Source organism: Jaculus jaculus, chromosome 4 (genome assembly GCF_020740685.1).
Source record: "Jaculus jaculus isolate mJacJac1 chromosome 4, mJacJac1.mat.Y.cur, whole genome shotgun sequence".
Taxonomy (NCBI): domain Eukaryota; kingdom Metazoa; phylum Chordata; class Mammalia; order Rodentia; family Dipodidae; genus Jaculus; species Jaculus jaculus.
This window is the reverse complement of record NC_059105.1, coordinates 16,764,896-16,783,516: the sequence shown is the minus strand read 5'-3', so window position 1 is coordinate 16,783,516 and position 18,621 is coordinate 16,764,896. Positions and strand designations below refer to the sequence as shown.

Sequence of the window (18,621 nt, the reverse complement as noted above, 5' to 3'; positions counted from 1 at the left end):
AATAAATAAATAAAAATATATCTTTAAAAAAGTGTTGGCCACCACTTAAAAAAAAATCCTTTAGGGATGGAAAGATGGTTCAGCAATTAAAGGTAGTTGCTTGCAAAGCCTGATGACCCGGATCCCATTCCCAGTACCCACATAAAGCCAGATACACAAAAATGGCACATGCAACTGGAGTTCATTGAAGGCCATAGTATGCCATTCTCTTTGTCTCAAATAAACAAAATACTTTTATAAGTCTATCTTTATTTGCATAAATAATATATAAGCAAAGCAATTTGATTTTTAAAATCAAAGTTCTTTTAGTTATAATGGACATTTTATAATAAAATTGTAGTAAAATACTGACATTTGATAGTTTAAACAAAGTATTATTCATATAAAAATCATATTATAGCATGTAAAATTTAATTAGAAAATTCATGGTTCACAAAAGCACATATGCTGTGTCAACAGCTTGAGAACATTGTCAATCAGAAGACAGAAGAGTAAAAATAATTTTTTTTAATATTTTTGTTTATTTTTATTTATTTATTTGAGAGTGACAGAGAGAGAAAGAGGCAGAGAGAGAGAGAGAGAATGGGCACGCCAGGGCCTCCAGCCACTGCAGATGAACTCCAGATGCATGCACCCCCTTGTGCATCTGGCTAATGTGGGTCCTGGGGAACTGAGCCTTGAACCAGGGTCCTTTGGCTTCACAGGCAAGTGCTTAACCACTAAGCCATCTCTCCAGGCCAAAAAAAATTTTTTTTAAAGAATCCTTGGGTTAGAGATATAGTTCAACGGTGAAGTGCTTGCCTAGCATATGGGAGGCCTTGGGTTCAATCCTTACAACCACAACCACAAACAAACAAACAAACCCTTCCATATACGGTTTCTACTGAGAAAGCAAAAGCTAAGAATAGGATCTGGTTAACTCACTCTGTGAGGATAATTTTGATACTGACTTCTTTCTTATTTCAATTCCATATTCTGGAAATTTTAGAATGTAGAGCTCAAAAGGTCATTGCATCTTTTAGAACAATTCGACTTACCAAATTTGGATTTCTGAGAGAACAATCCATTAATTAATAGGATTCCTGGGATCCAAGCTTAGGAGTGTTATCTAAGTGCTCTCTGATTGCATCAAAGGGCTCCATATTATTTTATAGGGGGACAACAGAGGCCAGGAGAGAGACGTGACTGTTAATGAATTCGTGATAGGCATGAGTGATTCTGTTGGGCACAGGAAGGGCAGGACAAGTGTTCATTAACTAGTAGCTATTCACACTATGAAGCAGGAAATGGGTGCTGGTGAAGGACTCGGGAACCAGATGGACGCCATGACAGTCTTCAGAGTCCTCAGTAGGCCTAAGTTTCTGTTTGCCGGCAAAGTCTAAGTTTTTATCTTCCGGTAAGGGTGGGGTTAACACTTACTAGAAACTGATTACACCATACATTCCTGTAGTCATAGATAAGTTCAATTCCCCTAGCCCCAGCCCGCCAACTTTGCCCGCCAATATCCTAAGCCAATCAGAAGAGTACAAGTGCAGTTACTGTTTAAATCAACCAATCATGTACCATCCCTTCTTCTTTGTTCAAATCCCTATAAAAACCCTGCCCTCCACTACTCGGGGCTCTTGTAGGGATCCACTGCGTTGGTGAAGTCAAGAGACCGAGCTTAAGCCCCAAATAAAGCTCCTTGCCCTTGCATAGTGTTTCGTTCTCCTTGGTGGTCACTGGGGGCGCCGAGAACTGGACATAGCAGCTGGGTGTAGAAAAACCAAGGATCTAAGTTTTACCTCAAATAGCAGCAACAGCCCCCTTCCATTGGTTCTGACAGTTCACTAAGCATTTCCCCCTTTATTATTTTGTTCCAATTCTAACAATGAGGAGAGATAACACAGTGGTGTTCGTTGTTTTCTGTCTTTACAGATAGCAAAATGAAGGCACCAGGGAGGGAAGACCATGTGAGGAGATACAAGAAAGAAACTTGCCCTCTCAAGTGCTGGGATTAAAGGCATGCGCCACCATGCCTGAATTTCAAGGGAAATTTTTTTTTTCCCTCCTCCACTTTCCTTTTCCTTCCCCTTCCCCCTTCTTGCTCCTCCTATCAAACCAAACATAAATCACGTACCTCCTTTTTACTTAATGTCTTTTGTTATTTTTCCAGCTTCTTATGTAAAGCTCTACTTCTTATTTTTTTTAAATTTTTTAAATTCATTTTTATTTATTTATTTGAGAGTGACAGAGAGAGAAAGAGGCAGATAGAGAGAGAGAGAGAATGTACATGCCAGGGCTTCCAGCCACTGCAAATGAACTCCAGATGCATGTGCCTCCTTGTGCATCTGGCCAACATGGGTCCTGGGGAATCGAGCCTCGAACCGGGGTCCTTAGGCTTCACAGGCAAGCGCTTAACCGCTAAGCCACCTCTCCAGCCCTCTACTTCTTTATAAAAGAAAATCAGCGATGTTCACAGGCGCACCAATGCTAAAAGAATGCTATACTTACCTCCACTGCGTCACAGGAGTTGTTGGCGAGGTCAGAGTGTCAGCGCTCAGAAATGGAGTCCACTTGAGGCAGGACAGAGACAGGGAACATTACAGAGCCATGGGAAGGGAAAGGAGGGCCTCACTCCTCTGGCCAGGTGAGAGGCAAGAATTCCATCACAGCCATTTCTTAGGAAGGTTGCAGATGTAGAGATAACATTCCTTTCGTATTATAAACATTTTCTGTTAAAGTAGCGGTGAACCGGGCTGCAAGCCTGAATGTACCTGACTTTGGGTAGGGCCTCATGCCTTTTCACAGATGTTTTCTGAGTATCTCAAACTAGACCATTAACTTTGTTTGCAGCAAAGCTCTCCTGCCTTCCAGGATCCCTGGGGTCTAGACTTTACCTTATCAATTGCCATCCTGTCAGGTGCCCCTCAGGAACCACTCAGTCATCTACCTCATTTGGGTTCCTTAGGAGCCTTTTGCTGGTAATAGCATTAGGAACCCATCCAAACAGTATATATGATTATTGTAGAGACAATTAAGTAGCACCCTTTCTATCTGAGGTGCCTCTCTTTCCCTTAACTCTCTTGCTTAAAATATATATTAAAATTTCTTAATAATGGGCTGGAAGGATGGCTTAGTGGTGAAGGCGTTTGCCTGCAAAGCCAAAGGACCCAGGTTCCATTGCCCAGGACCCATGTTAGCCAGATGCACAAGAAGGCACACGTATCTGGAGTTTGTTTGCAATAGCTGGAGGCCCTGGCGTGCCCATTCTCTCGCTCCTTCTTTCTCTATAAAATAAGTAAATAAATAAAAATAAAATGTTTACAATTTTCTTAATAAATCTGTACTCTGCTTCATATTAGCTGAATTTTTCTTTCCCGAGGTAGAGTTTTGCTCTAGCCCAGGCTGACTTGGAATTTACTATGCAGTCTCAGGGTAGCCTAGAACTCACAGTAATCCTCCTACCTCTGCATCCCAAGTGCTGGGATTAAAGATGTGCTACCACACCCAGCTCATCCTGAAATTCTTGATTGGGTCAAAGCCAAGGATCGGATTTGAGGTCCCTAAAAGATTGAGGTAACTCCTCAGGCTGCTGCTGTGTCCCTGTCCCTAGCTATAAAATGGAGAATAAGAATTGTTTTCTAGCTGGTCATAACTGTGCAGCCCTGTAAGCCCAGCACGTTGGAGGCCAAGAGGTAGGAAGATCAGGAGCTCACGGTCCTCCTACATAGGGAGCTAGCCTGGGCCAATGAGACCCTGTCTCAAATTCCGAACAAACAAAAGCACATGTTCCCTAGGTTGTAAAGATCAGATATTAGGTTTGTATTAATGCTCATCACAATGACTGGTGGCAATGATGAGGCCTGTCACAGTAATAAAGACCATCTTTTGGTTCAAGATGGGGGTTGGTGCAGTGCGTGGGTCTTCAGCTGCAGTTATTAGCAAGGGATGTTCCCGAAAAACCTATTGTTAAGAACTACCCAAGAAAAAGCCAGGCATGGTGGCCCACGACTTTAATCCCAGCACTTGGGAGGCAGAGGTAGGAGGATTGCTGTGAGTTCAAGGCCACCCTGAGACTCCATAGTGAATTCCAGGTCAGACTGGGCTAGAGTGAGTCCCTACCTCATACAAACAAACAAACAAACAAAAAAAAAAAACTACCCAAGCAGAGGCTGGAGAGACAGATCAGTGGTTAAAAGAGCTTGTTGGATTCCCTAGTACCCGTGTAAAGCACGAAGTGGCGCATGCGTGTGGAGGTTGGAAGCCCCGACCGCCCTTACTCGCTCTCCATCTGCTTTTTGTGTGTCCCTCTCTCAAATAAACAAATTATATATATATACACATATATATGTAAATTATATATTATATAATTATATATTATATGCAATATATTATATATAATAAATATAATATATATTATATATATATAACATATATTATATATATAATTTTAAAGGAACTACAAAATCATCCTAGCTGTCCGTGATTCCTGTTGGACAGAGGTCCAACACCAAAACTCTAGTTTTAGAACCCTCAGCACAAGAGAAAGTTTAATTAAGTCTGCGAGGAGAACGGAGATGCTCAGCTCCCAGGATGCACCACCACCTCCGCTCCGCTCCGACGCTGAGCCCACTTGAATTCTCTCCTGGCTCTTCGCTGAAACTACAAGTCCCAGCAGGCTTTGCAGCCGGCGGTTGTCGCTCTAAGTATAAGACGGAAATAAAAAAAAAACACCTAAACGGCCCGCGTTGGCGCATTGGCCCCTGGGAAGTGTAGTTTAGCTGAGACCGGTCTCTCCCGGCCAGGCCGCTGCCGTAAGGGGTTGAAGAGTCCCAGCGCCGGAGTTCCCGTCGCCCTTCAGGGTCCCGCCAGGTGGATTAACGTGGCTGGGGAGGGCTGAGGGTTCGCGCCCGCGCGTGGGGTCTTCAGGGAAGGCGCGTCGCCTTGCAGGCCTCATCAGGTGAGAAAGTGGATTTGGGAGGAAGGAGGCAGGCGAAACCACATGCAAGCCTGGAGAGGGACGGGGAAGAAGGGAGAGTCCAAGTGGAAGTTACGGGGACCCAGTGGGGCGTGGCCCGCGAACCGGCGTGGATCCCAGAGCCCAGCACACCAAACAGGGTGCGGTGGCTCTGCGGTTTAGGGCCGATCCGTGGGACTTCTCCCCGATGGCCTCGCCTCCCACTCGGCTCACCGAGCCTGGCCGGCAAGTTAGGTAGAGTGTCAGCCTGGAAGGCTGAGTGCGTCTGCTTGCAGTCTCCTGCTTGCAGTCTCCTGCGGCAGGCTGGTCACGCCTCCCAGGGTAGATCCCAGGTATATGGAGGTGCTCCAAAAGGACCCCTGGCAGGGAAGGAAATCTTTGACCCCACCAGTCCTCTCAAGAGTCCTGACGGTGCAGCTGGAGTGCCTCTATGTTATCATCATAAGGATTACGTGGCATACTTTAAAAAAAGAAAAACTATTTATTTATTTTAGAGAAAGAGGCAGAGAGAGACAGAGAGAGAGACACAGAGAGAGACAGAATGGGTGCACCAGCCACGGCAAACGAACTCCAGATGCATGTACCACCTTGTGCATCTGGCTTACGTGGGTCCTGGGTAATCAAACCTGGATCCTTTGGCTTCGCAGGCAAGCACCTTAACCACTAAGCCATCTCACAAGCCCAATGTGGTGTACATTTGATGAAGGCTTAGCCAGAGAAATTGGTGCCCCACCTCTTGGTTCTAGAATGTTGTAAAAATGGTCCATCAGAAAAATATCTGGGAAAGTTTAAATCAATACAAAATAAAGCTTATTGTTTTGTATTAAATACCTATATCTCCCAATGATGTGATGGAAAAGTCTTAGAACTGTACCACATTGCAAATGAACAGTAGTTATTTATGTCTGGGGAGATGACATCTGTATTTTTACCCTTTACTTCTTTATGTAGCATCTGGAATGTACAATGAGCATTACTCCTCCATCCCTTTTCCAAGAGCCACCTGGCAGTTGCATTTTGTAAGTCAGATAGGCACTAAGGTCACATGCAGACTAACAAACCTGGAATGAAATCAAAGGAAGAATTGAATGTGCAGTCTGTGTAAGGCTAATAATTATTTTTCTCACTCTTCTTCCAGGTTGGAAACAAGCTATTCCAGAAACAATCAGGCCATGGTATGTGGTTAGTTGGTCTATTTCTGTCTAATCCATTGTCTTTTCTAGTTATAATGTCACTTTCCTCTTTTTCAGATGCATTGAGGTTACACACTAAATTTTTTTTTTTTTTTTTTTTGATCTGATAACTTGTCTTGGCTGGAGGATGGGAAGGAGAGAAATATTCCAGTTGAAATGGCATTTTAGATTTTGCTTTATGCTTTAAAAAAACAAACAACCACCACCAAAAAAACAAAAAAACAAAAAAAACAGGCTCAGGGCTGGAGGGATGGCTTAGTGGTTAAGGTATTTGCCTGCAAAGTAAAGGACCCAGCTTCAATTCTCCAGGACCTATGTTAACCGGATGCACAAGGTGGTGCACTCAGGTGGCTGAAGGCCCTGGCATGTCCATTCTCTCCCTCTCTCTCCCTCTTTCTCTGTCAAATAAATAATATTTTAAAAAATCAGAATCACTGTTTTAGCATATTCCACTTGCTATCCCTGTGCCCATTTGAGGGACACAGCCCTGCAGTTATAGAAGCTAACTCTTGGATTTGATTGCCCAGGAGTGGGCTAGCTGCATCTAGGAGCCTAGCCTGAGGGAAAAGAAACTGATCCTTGGAGTCATTGAAGCCAAGGGTAAACCCACTGCTTCTTCCATCGCCACTGCCCTGATGTTTCTGTGGCTGCAGCTTCTGCTCACGACCACTCATCGTTGTTTTTATTGAGCAGCCAAAGAACAGTAACATATGAACAGGTTGAGCATTGCAAGGCAATGGGACTTTTGACTTTGAATTCCGTAAACATTTGTTAAAAGAAGAGACTTGGGGTATCACCTGCTGGACTCCGCTGATCCAGAAAACACACACGCACGCGCGCACACACACACACACACACACTGTTCACAAATGTAGTTACACTAAGTCACATGTTGTTAACAGATCTGTGGCAGTTCTGTGGGAAATTCATTACTGACTGCATCCTCTTCAATGCTGTGGCTAGCACTTTTCACACACGTGTGTTTATTTTTTATTTTTATTTTTTAATTTATTTGAGAGCGAGAGACACAGAGAGAAAGACAGATAGAGGGAGAGAGAGAGAATGGGCGCGCCAGGGCTTCCAGCCTCTGCAAACGAACTCCAGACGCGTGCGCCCCTTGTGCATCTGGCTAACGTGGGACCTGGGGAACCGAGCCTCGAACCGGGGTCCTTAGGCTTCACCGGCAAGCGCTTAACCGCTAAGCCATCTCTCCAGCCCACGCGTGTTTATTTAACCAGGCCCCTGAGGAAAGTGGGCAAAGAGCACAGCGTTAAGCTCCATTGGCATCTCTAAACACGCTTTGTCAGTATTGGTCACCTGTGCTGCCCAGGCCGAAGGTACGCCAAGGCAGAGGAAACCTAGTCACATTGCTTTAAGCAGGTGGATTAGATGGTGGAAAGATGAACTTCAGGGCAAGTTACAGGTCAGGAACTTAGCAGAAAAAGCATCTCATCAGTATTTTCAGAAAAGTTTTTTGGTAAGGTCTGTAAGAAATACTCCCACAGTTCTTTCCCACATTTCATTCCTATAGTCCATTCCACATCCCTCTATGTGCACATTTTAAATTTATTTTTATTTTTTATTTTTTTAGAAAGAGAATCGGTGAGCCAGGGCCTCAGCCATTTCAATTGAACTCCAGGTGCTTGCGCCACCTAGTGGGCATGTGTGACCTTGCACTTGCCTCACCTTTGTGTATCTGGTTTACATGGGATCTGGACATGGGTCCTTAGGCTTCACAGGAAATCACCTTAACTACTAAGCCATCTCTCCAGCCCTACATGTGGATTTTTTTAAAAAAATATAAAATAAATTTTAGTATGCCCTTAAGTTGTTGCCCTGCATTTCCTGTGACTAATGCTTGTTAAAAATCAAAGTAGGAGATGGTGAATTTGATGTTTATTTCAGTCTGTTCACCTTTCACAGCTGTTGCCAACTTCCTAACTAAAGGCTGACGTTCCTGCACAAACCTTTCCCTGGTAAAATGTCTTTGCCGCTTACAGAAGAGCAGAGGAGAAAGATTGAAGAGAATCGACAAAAGGCTCTGGCTCGTAGAGCAGAGAAGTTTCTGGCAGACGAGCCTCACAGCACCGTTGCTAACGTAACTCGTGGACCTTTGACCGAAGCAAAGAGTTCCCAGGACAAACCAGCTTCTTCCTCTGGACAACCTCCAAGGAGTCCTGAGTCAAAGGACAAGACAGAGAAACCCTCCACCTCGGGGCAGAGCATTTCTCACATCCATGGCTCAGGGGGTGTGACACCTAAGACAGAAGGAAGACTCCCACAGAAACTGGGGACCTCTCTCCCCAAAGTAAGCTGTCAGAAGGGGAAGTGCATAAGGAATGGGGATCGTTTCCAGGTAAAGATTGGCTACAATGAAGAGCTCATTGCGGTGTTTAAGAGCCTGCCCAGCCGAAGTTACGGTAATGAAGCTTTTGTTCTGCGGATGTTTTTATTTTCTACTTTTGGAGTCTTCTGATCTCAAGATTTCTCATACATATTAAAAGAAAACACTAGCCGGACGTGGTGGCGCACGCCTTTCATCCCAGCACTCGGGAGGCAGAGGTAGGAGGATCGCTGTGAGTTCAAGGCCACCCTGAGACTCCATAGTGAGTTCCAGGTCAGCCTGGGCTAGAGTGAGACCCTACCTCGAAAAATAAAAAAATAATACAAAAAAGAAAACACTAACCCATTCTGTCTATCTATGTATTAATTTTTTTCTATATAACTGATGTTTTCCTTTATAATAGTGCCTCAAACAGCTACCAAACTTAGGAGCTACCGCATGACCACAGGGAGAGCATTTGCTGAGAGTCCATGTGTTTTGTATGTGTTGTGGCATTGGAGCCTAAAAACAGTGGCTTGAAATATGTAGACGAGTTTTCAACTTTTTAAGCAATGGAATTGGCTCACCATAGTTAAGTAACATGCTTGGGTTGGTCGGGGTGGACGGGAAAGCTGGACGTGGCTAGCCCTGCCATTCCTCAGAGGCACTGCATCCCATCACCCAGAGCCTGAGGGCTGCCTCACCCTGCTTAGGTAAGGCCCATAGCTTCCCAGGGCCCGAGTTGATATCTACCGTGTGAGACCAAAGGACAGTCTGTACTTGCTGTCTGACTTCAACAGGGATTCTGTGAATCAGTGGGAGTTTTCTAGTCGACTGTTTTGAATTTGGCATCTATCCAGTCATTCAGGAAGTAAGCTTTTATTGTTGCCTTTGTACAAATTAAGACTCCTCAGCCTTCTGTTTTATTTCAGACCCTTCCACCAAGATGTGGGACTTCAGCATGACTGACTACAGTGCCTTGAGTAAGTAGACACATTCCCGTCCCCCGTGAAGAGACTGCCGTGAAACATGTCTCTGTAATAGCAGAGCTGGCGTCTGTGGCCTTATAGGTATGGAAACATTCAGGATGCCATCTCCGAGCCACCCAGTGTCATGAGGCAGCTTGTGCAGAGGCCCTCGGTTAGTTTAGCAGGAGCTAGCAGCTAATGCTTTCTCCTATGCAACTGGGCTATTCTCAGCCCCTGGGTTATATTAATACTTTTATTTCTGTTTTTAAATTTTACTCAAAGTTTTTTTTTTTTTAATTATTTTATTTATTTGAGAGCGACAGACACAGAGAGAAAGACAGATAGAGGGAGAGAGTGAGAATGGGCGCGCCAGGGCTTCCAGCCTCTGCAAACGAACTCCAGACGCGTGCGCCCCCTTGTGCATCTGGCTAACGTGGGACCTGGGGAACCGAGCCTCGAACTGGGGTCCTTAGGCTTCACAGGCAAGCGCTTAACCGCTAAGCCATCTCTCCAGCCCTCAAAGTTTTTATTAAGGAATGTATTCTAAGCCAGGCGTGGTGGCACATGCCTTTAATCCCAGCATTCAGGAGGCAGAGGTAGGAGGATATCCATGAGTTCGAGGCCACCCTGAGACTACATAGTGAATTTCAGGTCAGCCTGGGCTAGAGTGAGACCTTACCTCAAAAAAAAAAAAAGTATTCTACTTCAAATTATTTTCTCATGATGCTAATTATGATCTGATTGAAAGCGGATGCACTGCTCCAACAGTTCTTAAATATTTATACCATAATGTTGAGCTGACTATATAAGTTTTAGCATGCAAAGACTTGGGTGTCATTTGTAGCTTTCTTTCAAACAAAATTTGTTTTTGTTTCCTCCCCTTCTTATGCCCTCCCCTTACCATAGCCTCCGTTCTGCTTTCATGTCCCATGCGTCCTTTGCCCCTCATCTCTACACCTCTTGTTCCTCTCTTGTGGTCAGGGATCTAGTTTCATAGCCCGTCGTCACTTCCTCATCCCTGTATTTACATACATACAAACATTAATAACTATAACAACTATTGAGCCCTAGAGAGGATAAGTGACTGCCACAGGGCCACACAGCCCGCAAGTTAGACAGGTGGGATTCAAACCACAGTGTTGCATTTTCCTCCTCAGCTGAGCCAGCTCCAGGAGTGCCAGGCAGCTGTGCCAGGCTTTGCTCCTGGGACATCGCAATTGAGCAGATAGTACACTGTGTGGCTAGTGAACTTTAGAGCGCAGGAAAGGGTCGTCCATGCAGGCTCAGCCTGTGCCCAAACTGGTCTTTATCAGCCCTGGGTAGGTAACTATCTTCTGAGATTTTTAAAAATATATTTTTTATTTTTATTTATTTATTTATTTGACAGAGAAGGGGTGGGGGAAAGAGAGAGAGAATGAGTGAGTGCACCAGGGCCTCCAGCAACTTCAAAAGAACTCCAGACGCATGCACGCCCCTGTGCATCTTGACTAACGTGGGTCCTGGGGAATTGAACCTGGGTCCTTTGGCTTTGTAAGCAAATGCTTTAACCACTAAGCCATCCCTCCAGCCCTCTGCTGAGCTTTTTTGTTGACTGGTGTGCATCAGCGCTTTTTCCCCTTGTCTTGGTGTGTGGATCCTACACCTCTGTCAAGGAGATGGCCTTGGGTTTTCTCATTTCCCATTCTGCTCATCCGTCCCGGCAGCCATGTCCACACCTGCTTCTGTCAAAATGAGTGAAGATGCAGATACATAGCAGGTGTGGTGGCGCACGCCTTTAATCCCAGCACTCGGGAGGCAGAGGTAGGAGTATCGCCATGAGTTCGAGGCCACCCTGAGACTCCATAGTGAATTCCAGGTCAGCCTGGGCTAGAGTGAGACCCTACCTCGAAAAACCAAAAAAAAAAAAAAAAAAATGCAGATACATGCCCTGGTCACTGCTCTGAAGATGTGGGGTATGACGTCAATTCTCTGGGCACCATACAGCTCCCAGGCTGGCAGTGGCCAGCGCATGCAGAACTTCCTGCTTCTGTTCTTGGTCTTTGCTTCGTGAATATGCAGCACTGGGGGTTCTTGCTCCTTGATGTGCCCGCACATCACTGTCCCGGGCTGTCAAGGCCCAGGGTGGGGCATGCGCAACAAACACAGTCGCTCAGTCACGGAGGAAAGAAGTCCAAGGTCAAAGCGCGGGCAGGCGCTTGCGGGTGGTAACCTTCTCTCTGAGGCCTCCCATGTCTTCCTCTGAAGCACACGAGTCTCTAGTATCTCTGATTTCATAAAGTCACCTGCCATCTGGGCTTGGGGCCTGCCTTGATGAAATTTAACTTGAAATGTGCTGTCTTACAGTCACATTCTCAAGTACTGGGAGTTACAACTACCACATCGGACGTTTGGAGGGACATAATTCAGCCCATGACGTCGCTGGCAACCTTTGTGGGAAGCTTGGTTTTAATCCAGCCATTCAGTGTTGGAAAGAGGAGGTCCAGTGTGGTGGGTTTAGATCGAAGGGTTCGACACCTGGTTGTCATTGCTGTGTTGGAACCCGTGATGTCTAGGGAAGCGGTTTTGTTTACAGTGTCTTATCTTCACTCCTGATTTCCGAGCACAGTGCTTGGTGACCTTAGATGGATTATGCTTTTGAAGATTTATTAGGTTTTCTCTTAGGTGTGATGACTTTTTATAATGCTCTATTTTTTTTTTTTCAACACAGTGCTTCAGTGCTTATTGGACACAGAATTCTCCATGTGGCTTTTTTTTTTTTTTTTTTTTTTTTTTTTTGCTGAAGTTTACTAAAGTATTTGGGTCTTCTGTGCACCTTGAAATTTCCTAAAGCAATTTGGGATCTGTGAGTTTGTCCTTGCTTACTTACTTGTTTGTTTACTTGTTTTTTTGTTTTTTCTTTTGAGGTAGGGTCTCTCTCTAGCCCAGGCTAACATGAAAGTGGCTGTAGTTCCCGGCTAGCCTTGAATACTCACAGCCATCCTCCTGCCTCTGCCTCCTGATTGCTGGGATTAAAGGCATGCGCCACGCCAGGCTATCTATCTATTCATGTGTGTAGCGTGTGTGGTGGAAGGTATGGATGTGTGCGGTGCAAATGTGCGTACCCCATGCACATGTATGCAGAGGCCAAAGACGATTGCCGGGTGTGCTTTATCCTTCTTGCTTCCTTGAGGTGGAGGCTCTCACTGAATCCAGAGCTGATGGGTTTTTGTTTGTTTTTTCTCCAGTCAGATTTGCTGATCTACAAACCCCAGCTATTCTTTGGGCTTTGCTCCTCACAAGACTAGGTTTACAAGGGTGCACAGCCATATGCAGCTGCTCACGTGGGTGCTGGGGAATCATCCGCAGAACAGATCAGACTTGCACCACAAGTGCTCTTAGCTGCTGAGCCGTCACCCCACCTCCATCCGTGCATGTTGTTTTGTTTTCAAGCCAGGGTCTCACACTAGCTTAGGCTGACCCAGAACTTACTCTGCAGCTCAGGCTGGCCCAGCTGGCCTTGAACTCATGGATATCCTCCTACCTCGGCTTCCCAAGGGTTAGGATTAAACACGTACGCTACTGTGCCTGGCTGCGTCCTTGTATTGTCACATTTTATATAGGCTCATCATTTTTGTGTTTTTTTTCATGCTTTTTAAAAAAACAATAATAATAATAATAGATTATACTTTTTTCTTCTAGTTCTGGGGATTAAATCAACCCAGGGCCTTGCACATTCTAGGTAAGCACTTTTCCACTAAGCTACAGTCTCAGACTAGTTATGTATATTTTATTTATTTATTTTCAATGAGAGAGACACACAGACAGACACAGAGAGAGAGTGGGTGCACCAGGGCCTCTAGCCACTACAAATGAACTCCAGATGCATGTACCACTTTGTGCATCTGACATTACATGGATACTGGGGAATTGAACCTGGGTCATTAGGCTTTTTAGGCAAGTGCCTTAACTTCTGGGCTATCTCTCCAGCCACATATATATATGTATATTTATCAGTATACCATATAAAGATCATCTGTGTCACATATATAATTTGTATCTTGCTGTTTTGATTCACTGTTTTAGCATAAACTTTATTGGTTTTGAGGTAGGATCTCACTCTAGCCCAGGCTGACCTAGAACTCACTTTGTCTCCCAGGCTGGCCTTTAACTCACAGTGATCTTCCTACCACTGCGTTCTGAGTGCTGGGATTAAAAGAATGGGCCACCATGCCTGGCTAATATTTTTTATTTTAATAAATATTAGCAGTTAATTCTGAGTAATGAAAATGTGGATGGCTGTTATTATAATGGACCATCATGACTCTCAAAAATGAATTTATGGGTCGGGCATGGTGGCGCATACCTTTAATCCCAGCACTCGGGAGGCAGAGGTAGAAGGATCTCCGTGAGTTTGAGGTCACCATGAGAATACATAGTGAGTTCCAGGTCAGCCTGGATTATTGTGAGACCCTACCTCGTAAAAACAACAACAACAAAAAATGAATTTATGTTATTTAATTCACATAGTTTAGTTTTCATAATTGTGCCTTTTACTGAAAGAAAAAAATGAATGTCTGCATAACATTCCATTGTGTGAACATGCTAAAGTTGGCTTAGGTCTTTTTCTTACTGCTTAATTTGCTTCCAGCTTTCTGGTTGTGAGCTGTAAGGAACACCTGTGCACAAGTTTACGTATAGAATCACTAAGTTTTTCCAAAAGGTCTTATCCCCAACTAGTATAAATGTCTGTCTGGATTTTTGTCCTGCAACTTTTTGAAAGTAAAAAAAATAGCTTTTCATTTCTGACATATTTCCCTAGATATTTCCTATGATTTTAATTGGCTGCATCTGTCCTTTTTGTGTGTGTTCTTACTAATATTTTAAGCATGAGCTTTACATTTCTTGAAGTACCTTTACTTGGAAGTTTTGCCTTTCTAATAAGTGTGTGGGTGCTTGTTTGCTTGTTCGTTGACAGTTTAGTTGTATGTAGTCACATCCATAACATGCAGCAGTGGTGGCTAAAATAATGTGGGAAACCATGTGTTTTGTGGCTTGTCAGTCCTATTTCCCATCCTCTCATTCTCTGAGCCATTGGCAGAGAAGCGGCCTGGACGTAGGTGAGATGGGGGTTTGTGTTGTGTTGACTTTCAGCAGTGTTTCCAACAATTACCTAGGAAGTTCATGAACCAAGGTCAGCTTAATCTTTCTTTTCCATTTCTAAAAGCTCATTTTTAATTAGGAAGACTTAAGGAACAGAGAACTTGACATCTATTTGTGGATATAGGGGTCTTACTATGTTGTCCAAGTTAGCTTCCAGTTCCTGGGATTAAGCCATCCTGCCTTGGTCTCCCGAGTAACTGGGACCACAGGGGCATGCCCCCTCCCAGCACACCCAGGAAATGTAGAAGTGCCCCAGCCCCAGCCACAGGACATTTGCACCGCGCAACCCCCTTTGTTGTCTGACTCTTCTGACTTTGTCTTGATTTTGCCGTCCTGAGCGTTCCAGAGTCATTCACCTTGTCACTGCCATCGTTCTGCTCTTTCCTCTTCTTTTCGCAGTGAAAGCGACCCAGCGCCTCTCCACAGTCTCTCTGGAGCCATTGGAAGGCGTCAGCGGCGGGGGACAGGCCAGCCTTCCTGTCGCGCCGTCCCTGGCCTTTGTCAAAGGCAGATGCATACTCATCTCGCGTGCTCGCTTCGAGGTTGACATCGGCTACTCACAGGAGCTGATCGAGCTGTTTAAACAGATGGATTCCAGGATGTACGGCAAGTATTGGGTCTGTGATTCCCAGGACGCCTTCTGCGGTCTGGGATCTCTGCAGTGTTTCTGTCTTTGAGTGTTCACAGCGGACTTGCTTGCTGGAGCTTTCCAGCCTGCTGCTGGTACTGTAGAGCAATGTCACCTTAGCTGTCCCAGGGAGCCAACATATCCTGGGGGTGTTTCCTCCCTGAAGCCTCACCAAGAGAAACCTACAGCTTTCCCTGCCACCTGGTCAGGAAGGAAAAGCCGCTTCAGCTATTTGAAACCATCTGTTTTTATTTTACCCTTAGCCAAACAGAGCACACTATTTGCTATAGATATAAATGCCTTTTTGTACCCTCACAGCAGTGTATTGCAAACTTGAGTGTGCAGGGGAAACACCTGGGTGGGGAGGGGGCTGGTGGCTGGGCCCCAGTTTCCAATGTCGTAGCCCCGAGGCAGGGCAGAAAAAGAAAGTGTTTTCCACGAGCGGCTGCTGCAGCGCCACCGTTGTTTGGTCTCAGAGCTCGCCTGGGCCTGCACCCGGGCCGCTCCCCGGCTTCATTGGTGCCCGGCTGCGTCCTCCCCCTGCCCCCCAGATGCTGGGCAGAGGCCTGGGTGCTGGTATTTTTAAGTCTTCATCTGAGCCCAATAATTATCCAGCATTTAAAACCACTGGCCAGGGCTGGAGGGATGGCTTAGTGGTTAAGGCATTTGCCTGCAAAGCCAAAGGACTCAGGTTCGATTCCCCAGGGCCCACGTAAGCCAGATGCACAAGGGGGTGCATGTGTCTGGAGTTCGTTTGCAGTGGCTGGAGGCCCTGGCTTGCCCATATTCTCTCTCTCTCTCTCTTTTTCTCTTTCCCTCTCTCTCTCTGTCAAATAAATAAAAATTAAACTAACAGCAGTCCTCCTGCCTCAGCCTCATGAATGCTGGGATTACAGTATTTTTTACAAAACCACTGGCCAAAGAAAAGCAGTTTTGCTTTATTCTTCTGGGAGGTTCTTTCAGAGCTGCCTGGTCAGAACAGAGGCACAGTCCCCTGGAATCTGGACTCCATGATGGCTGCGCAAAAACGATGTGAAAGTCAGGCCTGGTGGCCTAACGGCTGTAATTGCAGCATGTGGAATGCTAGCGCGAGAGAACTGTCAGTTTGAGGCCAGTCTGGGTTACCTAGTGTATTCTAGGCTGGCTTGGGTTATAGTCGACATTATACTCTCATGAATCGTATGTTTTCATTCTATTTTCTTTTAGCAAATCAGTAAGTGACTCCTTGCCTTCCACTTCATGAGGCAGGATCTCTTGTTCAGTGCTCCACTTGCAAGCTTCCAGGAAGCTTTTGGCTTTTTTGGTGGGGCCTGGGGACCTGAACTCAGGTACTCAGAGTTGTGTGGCAGGAGCTTTTTCTCACTGAGCCATCTCCCCAGCTCGGTGGTTTCCCATTCTTAAAAGGGTTTTAGTCTTTTCCTTAGGCAGGTAAGCCAACCTGTAAAATAGCACGCCTCCGTGACCTTCATGCAGGCAAGGCCACAGAAGATGCCACCACAGTCACCTGTTCTGAGAGCGTTCATCCTGACCTGGGCTGCTCCGGGCAGAGGGTACTGCCCCTGAATCATTGTCCCTTAGCCAGGTGAGCCCCACCTGAGGAGCACAGGCGGCTGAGCAGGGGTGGGTGAGGTGGACAAGGCCATCTGGTCATGAGAGGTGCTGCTCACACGAGGTCCCCTCAGATGTTCGGCTCCATCCTGGGAGGGCCCTTGAAAGGCAGGCATCATGGTTTGTGTCTGTTGCCAGCCTTGTCAATCACACTGCTGACCTGCTCTGCTGTTGGTGGAGAGAATATGGCCAAGAGTCGCCATCAGACTGTGCCCACCCCCTCGCTTCCAGAAAACCTGACCCGATCCTTGCCATAGCTGTTACTCAGGGACCACCTGCCGCCGTCAGAACAAGCTGTGCCCGAGAAGAGGCTTCCTGGCTTAGGTGTAAAATTGTCTGTGTCCGGTCCTCCCATCAGTGACACCCCAAACTTTGCCACCTTTTTCTGGAATTCACCCACTATGGCCATGGTGGGTTTTTTTTTTTGTTTTTTTGTTTTTTTTTTTTGACTACTGTGCTTTCAGAATAACCTCGTGGCAAAGAATTGATCTTTGTGATGCAGAAAGCATTTACCACATCCAAGCTCTCTTGATTGTCTCATAGGGCAGATGACTAGAAAAACCCTAGCTATCTGCCGGTGGCTAGTAGAGACTCACTCTTCCCAGTTAATGCTGCATGTCATTTTTGCTACTCTACACTAGTTAGCAGATGACGTGATAATAACAGCAGCAGTAATTCATAAGAACCACTTTTTCTAAAATGCTCATTGTCAACCAGGCATGGTGGTGCATGCCTTTAATCCCAGCACTTGGGAGGCAGAGGTAGGATGAGTTTGAGGCTACCCTGGGACTATAGGTCAGCCTGAGCTAGAGTGAAACCCTACCTCAAAAAAAAAAAATAAATAAATAAATAAATAAAAATAAAATAAGATTGCTCATTGCTTCCCAGACGTTCCGTGACAACCATCTTACATTTAAATGTCATGCAATCTTCACAATAACCCTATTCTCTTCATTTTCAAAATGTGGAAGCTGGTCTGGGGAAATGGCTTAGTGGTTGAGGTGTTTGCCTATGAAGCTTAAGGATCCAGGTTTGATTCCCCAGGACCCACATAAGCCAGATGCACAAGGGGGTGCATGCATCTGAAGTTCGTTTGTAGTGGCTAGAGGCCCTGGCATGCCCATTCTGTCTTTCTCCCTGCCTCTTCCTCTCTCTCTCTCTCAAATAAATAAATAAATAAAATATTATTTAAAAAATGTGGAAGCTGAGGCATAGAGATGTTATATAACTTGCCCATTGTAATAGCTAATAAGAAATAAGGGTACAATGTAAACAGAGGCAGCTTAGCCACCCTGGCCACACACAGCTCATTTTCCGTAGGTCAAATAGAGCAGATGACAGCATCACAAAGTCACAGGTGAGATGGCATAGCAGCCTCCTTTGGCACAGTGCCTGCTGTGAAGTGTGTGCTGAGTAGAAGCTACACTTGTCCCTGCCACAGATGCCCAGGACTCTTCTGACCTGGGCGTCCATGCTGATTTTCCCATAGTGGCTGTTACCGACATCTCCACCCTAGTCATCTCTGCATCCCCAGTACCAAGCTCAGGGCTACCACGTCCGTCACTGGAGCTTGCAGGGGGGTTACAAAGTAGGGGAGCAGCCGGGTGTGGTGGCACACGCCTTTAATCCCAGCACTTGGGAGGCAAAGGTAGGAGGATCACCGTGAGTTCAAGGCCACCCTGAGACTACAGAGTTAATTCCAGGTCAGCCTGGACCAGAGTGAGACCCTACCTCGAAAAACCAAAAAAAAAAAGGAAAGAAAAGAAAAGAAAAACAAAGTAGGGGAGCAAACAGGGGTTTGA

The 18,621-nt window shown here is 45.6% G+C and overlaps 1 protein-coding gene across 3 annotated transcripts in view; it reads left to right on the top strand.

Annotated features, from left to right (window-relative positions):
• Nucleotides 1-4,775: 4,775 nt before the first annotated feature.
• Smarcal1 (SWI/SNF related, matrix associated, actin dependent regulator of chromatin, subfamily a like 1) overlaps nt 4,776-18,621 on the top strand; it is a 62,380-nt gene continuing 48,534 nt past the window's right edge. For 2 of the 3 annotated variants that reach the window (XM_045148230.1, XM_004662848.2), the window contains exons 1-5: nt 4,776-4,942; nt 6,099-6,135; nt 8,077-8,573; nt 9,409-9,459; nt 14,983-15,189. In XM_045148230.1, coding sequence (XP_045004165.1) covers nt 8,135-8,573; nt 9,409-9,459; nt 14,983-15,189 — 697 coding nt within the window. In that variant the 5' untranslated portion in view covers nt 4,776-4,942; nt 6,099-6,135; nt 8,077-8,134. Of the gene's footprint in view, nt 4,943-6,098; nt 6,136-8,076; nt 8,574-9,408; nt 9,460-14,982; nt 15,190-18,621 lie in introns of those variants that run through there. The other variant, XM_045148231.1, reaches the window with a different exon arrangement.